The 15972-nt window shown below is 34.9% G+C and overlaps 3 protein-coding genes across 6 annotated transcripts in view; 2 read left to right on the forward strand and 1 right to left on the reverse strand.

Moving 5' to 3' along the window:
- Positions 1-392: 392 nt before the first annotated feature.
- LOC129235876 (uncharacterized) lies at positions 393-2108 on the reverse strand. 2 transcript variants are annotated; one of them, XM_054869932.1, is made up of 3 exons: positions 1980-2108; positions 808-1921; positions 393-746 (listed from the first exon to the last, which is right to left on the reverse strand). In XM_054869932.1, exons 2-3 carry the CDS (start codon positions 1906-1908, stop codon positions 648-650), a joined length of 1200 nt encoding a protein of 399 aa, XP_054725907.1. In that variant the 5' UTR covers positions 1909-1921; positions 1980-2108; the 3' UTR covers positions 393-647. The 2 variants fall into 2 exon arrangements, with proteins under 2 accessions (XP_054725907.1, XP_054725908.1); XM_054869933.1 differs by having other exon boundaries at positions 651-756.
- A 1412-nt stretch (positions 2109-3520) lies between these two features.
- Positions 3521-5783, forward strand: LOC129235372 (general transcription factor IIF subunit 1). Its single transcript, XM_054869184.1, has 5 exons — positions 3521-3655; positions 3716-4611; positions 4670-4878; positions 4936-5242; positions 5309-5783. Exons 1-5 carry the CDS (start codon positions 3632-3634, stop codon positions 5517-5519), a joined length of 1647 nt encoding a protein of 548 aa, XP_054725159.1. The 5' UTR covers positions 3521-3631; the 3' UTR covers positions 5520-5783.
- Positions 5784-6332: 549 nt separating this feature from the next.
- LOC129236389 (E3 ubiquitin-protein ligase Godzilla) overlaps positions 6333-15972 on the forward strand; it is a 29291-nt gene continuing 19651 nt past the window's right edge. For 2 of the 3 annotated variants that reach the window (XM_054870748.1, XM_054870750.1), the window contains exon 1: positions 6333-6988. The gene's annotated coding sequence lies outside the window, so the exon portion shown is untranslated. The remainder of the gene's footprint in view (positions 6989-15972) is intronic. The other variant, XM_054870749.1, reaches the window with a different exon arrangement.

Genomic DNA, 15972 nt, shown 5'->3' on the forward strand with positions numbered 1-15972 from the left:
AATTATTTATTTTCAAAATATCGCTTCATGGATTATTTAAATCTCTTTTATAAGCAGTTTCATTCACGTTTTTCCATATTCCTACTTACATCTATGTAAATATGCACCTATAACAATTTCTTAAATTACATTCATTGGCTAAATAATTAAATAAAAATTGAATTAAATAATACATAATTATTATACGAACAAATGCATCTTTCTCCAAAAATGTTATATATGAAAATTTCTATTTCTTAATTGTAACTTTTAAGACTTACCTAATATCATGGGAAATACTATTTTATTCAAATTAGTCTGCGTTTGACATATTTGAGTTTGAACTTTTCACACGGCAATGTGAATGGTTCATGCTTCACTCGAATGTTCCTTTTTAAATATTGAATCAAGGATTACAGACACAATATACCACAATTATTTTATTTTTATAGTATTAATGTAAAACGGTCACAGGCATAATTCATTCTCGTAAAATAAAGTAATAAATTTGTGCGTATGTCTAAATAATATAGAGTACAAAGTATTAAACGTGGTTCCATCGAACGGCTTGACGCATTTGACGTATACCCACTTACCTAACACCTTAGCTTTGTGAACTGCTACAACAACAACACACGTAACGCCACGCACGTACACATTTTTTACAATTAGGTAAATTGAAAAGCCAAATAATGGCAGCCCCTGAATAATTTCTGTTCGCGCTCCACTTTTAACAAGTCGTGTTGCTCTTTCAATTCTAGGTTAATCTATAAACAGCTTATTTCTTTAGTGATTATAGTTATTATTAAAATGTCCAGCATTTCTTACCATAATTCCTTTTTCCGACTTGTTTTCAAAAAAGTTTAAAACGAGTAGTTTAGTCCGCTTTTTCACAAAAGCTTCGACATCCAGAAACAGACTAGAGCAACTGAAAATGCAACTTTCGAAACCTATTTCATCCAAATGCGATGAAAGCGAAAGCAATTTTAGAAATTCCGCTGCACTGCGCACATAACAAGTATGAAAGTGCAACACGCGCAAAGAAGGTATTTGTTGAATATAACGAAGCATTGCGGAAACTGCTATTGGATCGGTTGCCAAAAGCAAATGCCGCAAGCGAGTATGCAAATGCAAGTCAATAATTTTCGGAAATATCGCTATGAATTCGCGTGTGCTTATCGCTTCAATGCGAAGTATATTATGCAGTTCCACCAACTTATTATGTAGTGTATCTAAGTTGGATGACGAATATAGATCGCTGATTTGCAAGTTCTTCAAATTGAGCAAGTTGTGTAGGTTCGGCGTAAAATATGGCAATTCATAGGAATTCAAAACCAACGTGCGCAAAGCGCAATATTGTAATGCATTGGTGCCCAGTCGTGGCAACTTTGCTTTGAAACTCTTTAATATTAATGTATGAATCGGTAGTTCTCGCAATATTTCTTCTAAATATTCAAATTGAAATGTGAAACAAGAACTGAGGGTCAATTCTTCTATACTTTTCCACATTGTAAAGCCTGCGCCCGTAAATTTCCCTGCTGGTTGCAAAATTTTTACATTGGGAAATATACCATGCAATTTGGCTACAAACTTATCTTGCAGCAACTGGGTACTTTCCACTGAAACGTATAACTTATGCGTTTTGTAGAATTGAAATGGGCTTAACTCATTTACGAGATCGACAGTTTCACTTTCAAGTTGAACGTGTTGAACATATTGGTTAACATGGCTAATGAATACTTTAACTCCTTCCAGTCTTGTTTGCATTTTGGTACTTAATTTCAGTTCTAACCGGTTTTTATATTTTGCTCTCCAAATGACATCCAACACACAACCGAATCTTTTGCTTGCGCCTGAAACGGCCATCTGATCTTCTAACGACAGATATTGAAAAATGTTATATAAACAGTCGTCATTCAACAAATCCATGTCTTTTGTAATCCTAAAACAAAGAAAAAATGTATCGGCACTATTTACTGCAATAATTTGGAGGTTCCTACAATCTGTTGTTTTTTTTCTTTGTTGTCGGCGTCTGTCTGTGATTTAAAAATAAATTTCAACGCCGAAACCAATTATTTTCTGTTCAACAAATTTTATTTGAAAAAAAGCGCAAAATGAATAATAATACGTTTGGCAATACAACCAAAAGTAAAAGCCGTTATCCAAACAATATTGCCAAGCGTTTTATTAAATTTACAGAATACAGAAGGTGGCGCCTTCCGCAAACCATTACTCTATTTGGCGCGATTTTGACAGCCGACGGCGTTAGTGCTGTCTTTAAACAAACAAAAGGAAGAAAAATAACTTGGTTGCAAATATTCAGTGAATGACATGATAATATTGTGATTTGTGAGAATTTAAATAAACAGTTTAATGAAAACTAAGTGCCGCAAGTTAAATTGTGAAAGTCCAAATTAATAAAAAGCTTCCAAATGCAGTTTGTGTTTTTATGTGGATGACGTCGTGGAAAGGAAGGTGAAGAGGTGGCGTCTTCTCAAAATAATTACTTTATTTTTCGCAGTTTTGGCAAGTTTCACTTCAGATTTCTTACCAATACAAAACACAAATAAAGGGAGGAGAAATTACAAGTTTATGAAAGTTCAGCGAATGTCTTGATAGGACTGCTGAAATGAGTATTTGCGAAATTTAAACTAAACAAAGTAGTGAAAAGGAAATGCCGCGTTGTAAATTTTGAAAGCACAAGTTAATATAATGCCTCCAAATACATTTTTTGGTGTATGTATGCGGAAGACGCTGTGGTACGGAAGTGTGTGTGGGCGATTAATTTCAATTGTTCCTATTGCTTTCGCCTACTCTTTCTCTTCACAAACATTTCATTCCCCTTCCTTGGGTTTGTTTATTCATGGAGCCTGACGGCACAGCGAATTCTGAAGGCGCAACGTTGTTTTCTACCATCTTTCAAGATTTGGCACTAACACTAATTCATAAACTCGTGTAACTCACTGTGCTCTTCTCTGATATTAGGCGTGTTTGATTACTAATACTTATTAAGCGCTGCCAAACAAATGCCAATTTTAACAGTTCCTTTTCAGTGATACCAACGTATATTTATTTATGACAGTTGCTTCATATGAAATTCGCTATCACATGGCGATTCGAAGAAGGCTGAAGACGTCCAGTCTTGTAACTGATTTTTGACAATTTCCTCAATAATTTTTCCTTGATTTGTTAAACTGTGTGTGGGTTTTATTTCTTCACTGTTGATATCTTCCAAAATTTAGTGATGATAACATAAAGGAAAGTTTTATTAATTATGCACGTATATTTATATCCCAACTGTTCAATTCTGTATTTTATCACAGAATCTGACAAACGTTTTCTTGCCTCCATATTTGTTTTTAAATTTGTTTGATACTGACATATTGTCTTCGGTATTCTGATTTCTAATATAAACGGAGATATGTATAAATCTGTGTGTTCTTCCAATGTAGTAGAAATTTTATAACTTGTAACTTATAAAATTTAATACATTGGCAGCTCCGTCATGAGTGGCAAATAATTGCAACTCTACCTATTTTGTTTACAGCCACTTTATTGCAATTTGCAATTATAATCTGCCTCTTGCCTCATTATTTATTCGAAGTTTGAGATTAAAGTATTTTTCATATAAAGAATCAAAGGCTTTGCATCAATGGCTTCAACCACAAAGTCTGGTGTAAGTAATAAATAAATTCTGTTTATAATTCTAAAATAAATAACATTTTTCATTTACCAGTCCATTGCCGGCAATGCCAGCAGTTCAGCACCATCCACGTCGACACCAGCCCCACCAACTAACGTACAAGAATTCAATATACGCGTACCGAAAAATTTGCGAAAGAAGCATCATGTTATGCGCTTTAATGCCACATTAAACGTTGACTTTGCCCAATGGCGCAGCGTAAAAATGGAGCGTGAAAATAATATGAAAGAATTTCGTGGCATGGAAGAAGATATGCCCAAGTTTGGTGCAGGCTCCGAATATAATCGTGATCTACGGGAGGAAGTGCGTCGCAAAAAATTCGGCATAATTGCCAAAAAGTATCGACCTGAAGCGCAACCATGGATATTAAAGGTAGGCGGCAAGAATGGTAAAAAGTTTAAAGGGATTCGTGAGGGAGGTGTTAGTGAAAATGCAGCCTTCTATGTGTTCACACATGCACCAGATGGTGCCATTGAAGCGTATCCCTTAAATGAATGGTACAACTTCCAACCAATACAACGTTACAAATCGCTATCTGCCGAAGAAGCCGAACAAGAGTTTGGGCGACGAAAGAAGGTGATGAACTATTTTTCACTTATGTTACGTAAGCGTTTAAAAGGCGACGAAGAGGAAGAACAGGATCCGGAGGAGGTGAAAGTAAAAGGAGCGAGTAAAAAGGCAAAAGAGTTAAAAATCAGTGAAATGGATGAATGGATTGATTCAGATGAAGAGTCCGACTCGGATGAAGATGAAGAGAAGAAGAAAAAAGAAGAGGACAGTGATGATGATGGCGGCAAGAAAAAAGGCAAAAAAGGGCAACAGAAGAAACCTAAGAAAAAGCGAGATGTGGACGATGAGGCATTCGAAGAATCAGACGATGGCGACGAGGAAGGCCGGGAAATGGACTATGATACAGAATCTAGCGAAGAGTAAGTGAATTTCTGCAATTCAAATGCTTTTAATTACTACCATCTATGTCCTATTTAGTGAACCTGATCCAGAAGCAAAATTGAGCAAGGATATGAAATCTGTGGCCGAAGAGGACGCTTTACGAAAATTGTTGACCTCAGATGAAGAAGACGAAGAGGAGGAAAAGAAATCCGATGAATCGGATAAGGAAAAGGACAAAAATAAGGAAGAAACAAACTCTAAAGAAAAGAAGAAAACGAAAAAAATATCTAAAGACGACAAGAAAGGTCTAATATTCAAATATTTGATAAAAAATCTATTTTAAGCTCATATTTCTCCCACAGATTCTTCTAGCGATTTTAGCTCAGATAGCAGCGACTCGGAAGATGAAAATAGCAGCAGCAAGAAAAAAACAAAAGATTTGCCAAGTACTAAAAGTACAGCAAATAACAATTCACGTTCAGCCACACCCACAGGCTCAATAACAAATAGCGCTACCAAACGCAAGATTAACAATAGCATGCCAAGTGATCTTACCGCTTCGGAGAATAGCAACAGCCCAGTTACAACGCCAGCCAAAAGAACAAAGACGGATGCGACTCCCATGGTGCCATCTACATTCGCCGGAGTGGTAAATGCTAACAATAAGGAGTAAGTGTTTTTAAAGGAAAGTTTTTTGTTTCAAACAGCTTATATATATTCGTTATATACTTGCAGTGATTATGGTATTACCGAAGAAGCAGTGCGTCGTTACTTGATGCGCAAGCCAATGACACCGACAGAACTGCTGACAAAGTTTAAGAATAAGAAGACTGGCGTTTCGAGTGATCGTCTGGTGGAAACAATGACACAAATACTTAAAAAAATCAATCCTGTTAAGCAAACCATACAAAATAAAATGTACTTGAGCATCAAACCAACAAAGTGAGGCAAATGTGCAATCGTGAAGCGCTATTGACGAACGGAATCAAATGCTTACAAGCCCTGGGTATTTCCCATTAAGTTTTATGTGTATAAGCTAACAGCCGATTAGTTGTTGAGCTTTTGAAATTGGTTTATGAAATGTTTCGATACTTTATATTATACAAAACTAATGAAAAATAGTTTTTAGCAAAACAAATCGTGGTTTACTTATAAAGAGAATATTTTAATTAATGGTTTTACCACAAGAATAAATTTTGCTGAAGTGAAATTCCGTGGCCGGCTATAAATCCGGGTCGTTACGATTACGTAGTATCGACTGTCGGAGGGATGTGCGTGGTTGTTGTTTTGTTAGCAAAAACATTCTCCTTGGCCAGATATATAGTAAATACGGGTCGTTCCGGTAACGTGGAAGCAACTGTCGGTGGAACAGTGGGCATGGTCAATTTCGGTGCTGGTTGAAAATAAAGTTTGCACATGTTATTTTACAACAGTAAAACTAAAAATAGCACTTATTGAATATTCAATTGAAAAGCATAAATTGATCAACACGTTTTTATACTAATAATTATATATATATATATATATACATATATGTTTTCCTTTAACTTCTTGTGGAGCATAGGGAGTCGAGTACTAATAATTAGAATAACAAATAATTTGTTTCTGTTTGACTGGCGAGATGACACTGCTCTCTACTTTATCTATGATTTAATAAAATTTATGTCACTCCAGCCATTGATTTTGGAGCGAATTATTATTGAAACACTCATCTCAGATGTTTTGACATCTCTGTGTCCAACATTTCGTGACCAGTTACTCGGGCAAGAAGAAGCACAATGCTCTTCGCTTTTTCACACGAATTGTAGAATTATCGAAAAAAGTCGAGAATTTAAGTGATAAAATTAAAATAAAGAGCTGTACCAATAAAAATGTAGTCAAAGCGGTGCAGAAACCCTTGAAAAATAATTATAACAAATTTGTTGCACTAGATTGAAATTGTGAAAGCCTAATTCAAATTCACGTGAAGTAGAAGACAGACGGGGGCCATAGAACTCACAAAACGGACGTCCATACATACCCATCTATCGGCTGTGATCGGGTGCATGTAAGCAACAGCAAAAGCAACCTACGCAAAAAGAGCCAAAAGAAAAGTCGACAACGAAAACGCAAAAAATTCATAATAAAGAAAACCTAAACATGTGAATATGTGCTTTAGATTCTGCGAAGGATAAGCGTGTAAAAGCGAAAAGCAAAAGTTTAAGGTGTGTGTAGAAACGACAAAGGGAAAACGATAAAAAATAAAAAATCATAGGAAATAAGCTAGGAAAGTGGTTTTTGTTCTTGGAGGTGGACAAAAAGTGGGCAAAAGAATAGCAAAGTGTCACAGAACATAAGACAAGAAGCAGCAGACAGAAGGGGGAAAAAACTGCAATAGCCAGAGACATCGTGGGAGTACAAATTTAATTGCGTTTTGTAAGTTAATCACCAACTATTACCCTCTAAAAGTATATACATGCATATGTGTATGTGAACAAAACAATTCACTAAAAGAGAAGGGGACAAGGGGGTGGTCGCCATGAAATTACGATTTTGGGGTGATTATGCCGTAATAACAAACATATATTTGGTGCCTTTTATGTGGTGCAAACTGTTCGCAAATGATTAAACTTAGTTTAGCGAAACACATAAGAAGCATGTTTTGGCTGCTGCTCGGTCGAGAATGACAAATATTCAAAAACATTGAAATTATATATTATTCAATAAAAAATGTTTTTATGGGCTATGCCAATATTTTGGTGAAAATATTATCTATATATCAGTATGCTGTAATATAAACCCCGGCCCGAGTGACCATAAAGAACCTTGAAATCAAAATTGCCCTGCATTGTGTAGTTCTTGCTGGGGCAGCAAAATATGTTCCATTGACTCCAGCGTTATTAATGCCTTGCTAGTATGTACATATGTGGAATTATAATAAGCTCGTTTGTGCGGAATATCATACGAGTGTGTAATAGCGAGTGAACACATAGGCTTTGTTGGTTGGTAGTGCATTTCGTGTTAAGTTCAAGGCTCTTCTAGTTCTTGCGTTTGCCCTTTAGCAGCATAGCAAATCAGCTGAATAGCATAACCTCTCATATACATATGTATGTGTATATGTCGTGTTACATATGTATGTGTTTATCTTTATTAAATACGCTAACCGATTAATGTTACTAAACATCTTTATTATTTCTATTAGCTGCGGCTGACTCATTGCAGTATGTAAAGGTGCTCGTAGTAGCGCATTACATACATATTAGCAATTGTTGGTCAAATTATTACATCTATTCCTACAAATACAATCACCTAGCTCTTGGCACCTATTGCCATCTGTTGCGTGATAAAATGCGTTGGTACTTGTCAGATTATTTGCATTCTCAATTAAGCCGGGTTTCAAATTGACAAGACTCAATACACTGTGAATCAATTATAAATAGTACACACATCAAAATAAAAAAATGAGCTATTCTCATATTTATCTTTTGTTATTCACTTGTTCTATGCCAAAGATACAGTTTTTGGATTACAATTTCCCAATTTCTCTTGCGCAGCACGTATAGTAATCATGTGTGATTACAAGGGTACCATATTTTATATCTGCTATTGACTTTCATTATTTATTTTGTAAACGAACTTATCACGTGCATATGTATGTAAAAGTTACATTAACTAATGCATATTGCTGGATATATGTACATATATAGAAAAAAATATATATGCGTGTATTTATTTATATATGTGCATATGTAAAGACTATGCAATAGAATCACGTAGCACATGTTTTGTTTCTGACTGGAATGCAAATATAGGTATGTCACATGCATACATACATACGTAATGGAAGCTAATGTTGGGGTAGTTTAAAAATGTCAATGGAATTGGTTCTTAGTATTCCACCTAAAAAGTTTGCTGTTAAGGATATACATATAACGGGGAAAAGCTGATGAAGACCGGCACAACCGGTAGTCGTCATATTGATTTTGCAGCCCATTGGTTTAGAGAGAGGAATAATATATGCTAGGAACAGGCCCTCCGCTTCAATGGGAGATAAAGGTAACAATGATGGTAATCCAAACGATTGATCGACGAGCAATTGATGAGATTTAAAGCAGACTTGCGATGTTGAATGCTTCGCCTCGAAAAATGTTTTGAGAAGTTTTGATTACAGCTTTGTCCAGCAGGCAACTGGATAAATTTATAATTTGCACTCAACGCTCTTTACTTTGTTACGTAGAGGGTTTTGCTAACGGCGCTCTAAACGTCAACATATTCAGAATGTGCTATATAGAGAATTTTGAGTCGACGCTTCGTTATATTAAACGTTTAACCGTAAATCTATGCCGAAGCTTTTCATGCTCAAAATTTCTTCGCTTTATCTATGGAGGATTTTTGTATAGAAGAATTCGCAACTACGAGATTTTTTCATGAGATTCTGCCAAAATTTTATTATATTGACTTGACAATAAGTTTTTGAAATTTTCCAAAACAACGGCAACAATAACAACCATTTTTTTCGACAGCAGAAAATCGCTGAACATACAAAACAGTTGTCTTATTTATTCCTCTCACAAACAAAGTAGCATGTGTTGCTAAATCCGTGAACATATCTTTGAGACGAGTGTACCAACGTAACAATCGAAAGTCGGATGTACGTAGCCCGCGAAATTTGAAAATTTAACTTATTTTTTTAACAAACCTCGTAATTATTACTTCCAATAAGCCATATGCTGTCTCTCGTCGTGAATTTCTACCGTCACGAATTCGGGAGAAATGCTATTAGTAATTCCGACACATTCGTGTTAGTGTTGCAACCACTTGAACTAATTCGACTGTGGTACCGACTTTTTAAATAAAAATCAGATGATTTTTGCTAATATTGTTGATAATTATTGACATAGAAAGCATTTTTTTAAATATAAGTAAAAAACAACAAAACGGATTTCATTGCTGCAGCAGTTTTATTGGAAGAATCGTTACAAAAATTACCATATTGCTTTTTTGTCTTGCATTGAAAACGTCCCATTGAACAAATGAACTTTTCAATGCGTACTTGATGTGATGATGGATGCACTTGGTCCAATCCATAAACGTGGGGTGATAGCAGATATGAAATGAAAGCACTGAATTTCCTTGTTATTTTCTCATATAGAATATGCAACATTTTCGCGGGGTGTATCACAACGTTTTCGTAACATTACTATATAATGAGGTAATCTTTTTGTTATCAAGAAAAGGCTATTAAGCAGTGAAACCTCTTGATTATTTCAAGTGCCGATACTCAGGAGCAATATCGAGTGAGTGTTGAAAAATTGGCTAAAAAGAATGGATGACATATAATATTTACTTGCATCAGTTTTTTTTTATTCAAAAAACAAACAAAAAATTATTGTTTGTGGGGAAGTGTACAAGAAATTCACTCTCACCCCTTTCGAATAAAGTTTTTTATATCAATTTGAAAATTTAATTAAAGATGACTTCTAAAGAGTACAATAAATGTCAATTCACAGCACCCTTTAAACTTTCCTCTCATTTCGCTTTTAGGTTTTGTTTAATTTTATTTCTTCAGTTCAAGTGCTCGTGGACTGCATTTGTGCACTCTATTTGTAGTTTCAGTTTTAATTCATATGCATTATAATCTTATTCATGGCAACAATTCATAGCAACGCGGTATGGTAAATACAATAATTATATATGTACATATGTATGCATATGGTTGGGTAGTTCGGTATATTCTGTTGTGTATATTTGTTATAAACTTCTATGTTACGACACGCAACGCATTATTAATTGTTGTTTTGTTTGCACTGCAATTTATTGCTTTTGCATTACTCATTGTGACGTCACTTATGAGTATTTAAGTACATATGTATATGTATACATACATATATGTAAAAGTAATTTCTTTACACCACTTCTACACCGTCTACTAAATATGTCTTAACATCTGTCGAACTTCTGTTTTGAGTTTGTCCGGTCGTCTCATCCCGTCTTACACCTTGCCGTCTTAACATTTCATTTTCAAAATGGCAACAATCAACTCTGATCGTTGTATTCGTGCATTCAAATGGTTTTGTAAATTGAATGAGAGTGGAAAATGTTCCACCTGACATTTCTGTCTTAACAGAGCTTTTTTAACATAATCTATAAAAGGTGTGAGGTTCACATATCGTTAAGTTTTTTCTCAAATAAAATGTATAATTCCTTTGACTTCGATCACTGGATTGCTAAATCAAAGTCATATACTAATGGCAACACAACTTGCTTGCTTTATTTCAATATTTAATCACTTTGCACGTTTACACGTTCAACTTAAAATTGATTCCCTTCTGCACATGCACCTCTGCTTATAATTCATGTGTTTAACAACTATCGTAATTTCTAGATTTTTTTTTAAAATTAAGGTTTTTTAATTCAATTAAACAAAAAACTGTAGGTTCGAGTCTCCGTGCATGAACATCAAATAATAAATAAAAAATAGTTTAAAAAAACTAAAAAACACGCTTTTATTGCCAATCGAACTAAAAAGTATAAAATATAATAAATTTTAATGACAAAGAGACCTATAATGAAGTAATAGCAAATCGAACGATCAGTCATAGTCAACTACCTCAGAACAGAATTATAACAAAATTTAAGATACAAATAGAATAATTCAAATTAGAGTTAAAAGCGTGGGATGCATTTTGCTTCACTTTCATAACCCTCTGTACATAGGTAGTTGCCAATAGAATGATTGTAATATTTACTATATCAAGCATCCCACGCTTTTAACTCTAATTTGAATTATTCTATTTGTATCTTAATTTTTGTTATAATTCTGTTCTGAGGGAGTTGACTATGACTGATCGTTCGATTTGCTATTACTTCATTATAGGTCTCTTTGTCATTAAAATTTATTTTATACTTTTTAGTTCGATTGGCAATAAAAGCTTGTTTTTTAGTTTTTTAAAACTATTTTTTATTTTCTACTTTTTAGTTCGATTAGCAAAAAAGCGTGTTTTTTAGTTGTTTTTTTTTCGATTTTCGTGGTATGGTGCACTATGAATTCCTTCCACCTGGCCAAACTGTTAATAAGGAATATTATTTGAGCGTTATGCGTCGTTTAAGTGAAGCAATTCATCTAAAAAGACCAGAATTATGGGCCAACAACTCTTGGTTTTTGCATCACGATAATGCACCGTCTCACACTGCACTCGTTCTTCGTGACCATTTCGCCAAAAATTCCATGCATATCGTTCCGCAACCACCGTATTCGCCTGATTTGGCTCCGGGTGACTTCTGGCTATTCCCAAAACTCAAGAGACCACTCCGGGGAACGCGTTTCGAGTCGATTGAGGAGATAAAAGCTGAATCGAAGAAGGCGCTGATGGCTATACCGGAAATGGACTATTTGGCATGTTTCGGGGATTGGAAAAATCGTTGGCATAAGTGTATTTCATCGAGAGGGGATTGTTTTGAAGGGGATGAAATTGATTTACAAGAATAAATAAAGATTTTTCATATTACAACCAAATTCACCTTACTTTTTGCCCACAGGTAAAAAAAGAAAATATTATTCCTGGTAATCCTAATAAGGATAATGGAAAACTTTTATCAAATTATTGCATTGTCATCGGTCCTTGATAGGTGTGCAAAATTCCAAGTCGATCAGATTTTTAGAAGCCAGTGGAAATTAAGCTCAAAGATTCCGTTACATACATACATACATACATACATACAACCCGACTTAATAAAAGTGTGTTAAAAACGTTTTTTCTAATAGCAGTCGTCCCTCGGCAGGCAATGCAAACCTCCGATTGTATTTCTGCCATGAAATAGCTCCTTATAAAAACCATTTGGCGTTTGGGGTCAGCTTCAAACGTTAGGCCCCTCCATTTGTGTAACAACATCAAGACGCACACCATAAATAGGAAGAGCAGATCGGCCAAACACCTAACAGAAGTTAACGCGCTAATCGTTTATTTTTATATTTTTAACATAAACAATTTCAATTATATTTAACCAAACATAAACAGTCTAGGAAATTGGAATTTTTACATTAAATCACGTTTTGTTTTAATAAAATTCAATTTCATAATTTTTCATAAATTGCTTTGTTAATTTTTATTTACATTTGATTCGATACCTCAAATTTAGTACAATGCGAAACAATTTTTTGTTTTGTATGAAATCTTTTGTTCTCAAAATTCTAGAGAATGGTGAAATTTCTAATTAATTGTTTTATTTTATTCAAATTGGTTTGAAACTTTTTATTGCAATTAAAAAAAAATTAAAAATGTTTTAATTTATTCACTTTCACCACTGCCAACGCGTTTTGCTGTATCATTATAATGCTGTTATCATCTTTTCCTCTGTCACTGTATAGAAAATTTAATTTTTACTGTAAATGCAGTTTTGCATTTCTTCACTAATTTGCTTTACGCCTTTCATTGGTGATTTTTTTTGCGGTTATTGATTAACTACGCTTAATTAAGTAGATTGGCATATAAATTTGTTAGTATGCTCATGCGAATGCATACAGCATGTTCCATTGCGGCCTGAGAATCGTTCAACTCACAGCAATTATCACTTCGCCAAATTTGTTTATATTTGTACAAATTTATGGATGTTTCCTGGAAGAACGTCGTAAAGACAAGCGAATTGCGAATTATGCAGAAATGACCTACCGCCTACTTACTTTGTGTTGGGAAAAAAGTCATAGCTTTTTCTATTAATACCACCCCATTAGAATAATTTTGCTTGTATTTTTGCGTGAGGAAAACCTTAAAATAATTCCGCTCTAATTTTTAATATTTTGAGTTAAGACGTTTTTCCAGCAGACGAGTTATGTATAGGCTGTTTGTGAAGTATTGCACTTCGAATTATCACTTATTATATAATTATAATCAGGGCATTGCGAACACCATATGAATGCCACTATTAGCAATGGCAATTCATTATTATTTTTTTAAATTATGTTGAGCTTCTACTTTGAACAAAGTAAAGTAACAAAGTACTTCACCTAAAATGGATGTCAAAATCCATACAAATTAGATTGCCGTAAAATATGCGTGGAAATGTGTCTGTATGTATCTCACGACAGAGTAGTGCTCAGTTCACGCTGAGAGAACACCGCCAGCAACATGATGTCAGGAACATTTTATCGCAACAATTTAAAATGCACATGTGATTCAAAACTGAGCCTACATTGGCGGTTCATTTGCGAGTGAAGTGCCTGAGTTTAATAAATACTCCGAGACATGGCATTTCTAAGCGAAATTTGTTCGCAAAAAGTGTAAGTAAATTTTCTTTATGCTTTTTTGTTTCAATAATTGTTTAAAAACTATTTTCAAAATTTGCCAATTGCTTCTAGGGCGATGCTCATACATTTGTTTTTTTTCCATTGGACAATCAATGTTGCTAGCCAAATTTTACGGCAGCTAAATGCACATTGCTGGCTGTGCAGTTGTTATTCGCCCTAACAAAACTGACTATTTTTCGATATTTCAAAATGATATTTATACGGCTCATGGCTGCCTGATGGAGCGGCACTTGTTGTTGTAGTAGTAGCCATAAGCTTTCGTCGTTGGTAATCACACTCATGCTGTTGTTATGGTAACAACAGTAAAGAATACTTCCCAGCAAAAAAAAAAATCCGATATCTCCTTCATGTTGTGGTTGAAACTATCAGCAGAAATACCGGATATAAATCTACGCAGCCCCGGAACGTATTCTCAAAGTTATGGAAATGTAGTATAGCGTGGTTCTTCAATACATGGGGCATGTCAAGATTTATACCAACCAGCTTCTTACCCTATCGGGAACGAAACTGAATGCAAATATAATTTCCCGTGGAAGATTGTTGTGTGGACACCTCCGTCAGCGATATTATTGCATCGCAAGATGAGTGACAAATGAAATTCTTTGGTGTAAGTAGCGCTCGTTATCGATATGACCCATACGGCTTAATTTTCTTCTTTTACTAGGGAAAGCACAGTCCACTATAACACCGGTGTCAATTTGGGATATAATAAGCTACTCATGAATACGGTGCTTTGTTACGTTGTTTGCGGAGAATCTTCTAGTTATTAGAGCTCCGGAGTTTTGATTCACCGATTCATGTTGCCAATTAATGGTTATACGTAAGAGTTAGTTCGCAACGGGAGTTGTATTTTATATCTCTGGAGGCTATTATTAATAACTAATATTATTAATATGGATACCAAACGAAAGAGGATATATTCAGCAGTTAAAAACAATTGTGTTTACTTTTTAACCTCCTTCTTCTTGCAGTCTAGATAGACGTAGAAAAATAGGTGAACCTTTATCTTCTGAAATAAAGTAAAATGGGTACTATAAAAAGTTTATATGTGGCCTGGCGAAATTTCAATATCTTTTTTTTAAAGCTTTCATGTATCTCTAGTATTATATATAACATTTATATTTTAAAGTTTAACAGTTCATGTTTGGAAGCAAACTACATTAGTTGGTTGACAATCATTTTCTCTAAGACTTTACTTATGCATGGCAATAAGGGCGAAAATTTGACGGGTTATATATTTTGAGAAGTCCGAGGAATTGTTCAATAAAACGCAAAATAATTGTTTAATCATCAAAATTTATTTTGTCGCCTTTGAAGAGATCTTCTCTCTCTATCGACTCAAAGCGGCGTCCGCGGAGTGGCAATTTAAGTTTTGGGAAAAGGAAAAAGTCACAGAGAACTAAATCTGGTGAATACGGTGGTTGTTCGATGATATTTGTCGAGTTTTTGGTCAAAAAAGTGTTCACAATATGAGCCTTGTGAGGCTGTGCGTTATCATGGTGCAAGATCCATGAGTTTTCTTTCCACAAATTGGGTAATTTCCTACGCTATTCTCAAACGTCGCATAACTTTCAAATAATATTCTTTATTTACCATAGAACTTACACCATGATAATCAAAGAAAACGAGTAGCATGACTTTCACTTTTGACCGACTTTGAAATGGTTTTTTGGGTTTCGGCTCATGTGGATAACACCACTCAGCATAGCACCGCTTGCTGACTGGTTTGCATGTCAATGTCATATACCCACATCTCATCACCTGTTATGATGCGATGGATAAACGTTGGGTCCGAATTTACTCGCTCTAGCATGTCTTCAGCCACCTTCTTCCAATGAAATTTTTTAAAGAAATTCAACTCTCTTGAAATGTTTGAACTCTCATAAAATGTTGCGCATTGATTCGTGAGGCACGCTACCACGAGCTACCTCCCTCAAACTTAAATGACGGTTTTCTAGCACCATTTCCTTGACGTTGTCGACGTTTTCATCTATTGAAGACGTTGATGGGCGACCGGATCGGGGCAAATCTTCCACGACTTCTCGGCCCTCTACCACTCGTAGACTCGTGTTTTTGATAAAGCACACTCGCCATTGACTTCTGCATTTTCAACGAT

The sequence above is a fragment of the Anastrepha obliqua genome, chromosome 1 (assembly GCF_027943255.1).
Source record: "Anastrepha obliqua isolate idAnaObli1 chromosome 1, idAnaObli1_1.0, whole genome shotgun sequence".
Lineage (NCBI taxonomy): Eukaryota > Metazoa > Arthropoda > Insecta > Diptera > Tephritidae > Anastrepha > Anastrepha obliqua.

What these genes read in the sequence shown, in the direction of transcription:
- LOC129235876 (XM_054869932.1), bottom strand. Translation starts at nt 1,908, where the DNA reads ATGGATTTGTTGAATGACGACTGTTTATATAACATTTTTCAATATCTG. An exon ending in AGTCGGAAAAAGGAATTATG is followed by an intron (nt 747 to 807) that starts GTAAGAAATGCT and finishes AGCTGTTTATAG; the next exon opens with ATTAACCTAGAATTGAAAGA.
- LOC129235372 (XM_054869184.1), top strand. Translation starts at nt 3,632, where the DNA reads ATGGCTTCAACCACAAAGTCTGGT. An exon ending in CTTCAACCACAAAGTCTGGT is followed by an intron (nt 3,656 to 3,715) that starts GTAAGTAATAAA and finishes TTCATTTACCAG; the next exon opens with TCCATTGCCGGCAATGCCAG. An exon ending in GTAAATGCTAACAATAAGGA is followed by an intron (nt 5,243 to 5,308) that starts GTAAGTGTTTTT and finishes ATATACTTGCAG; the next exon opens with TGATTATGGTATTACCGAAG.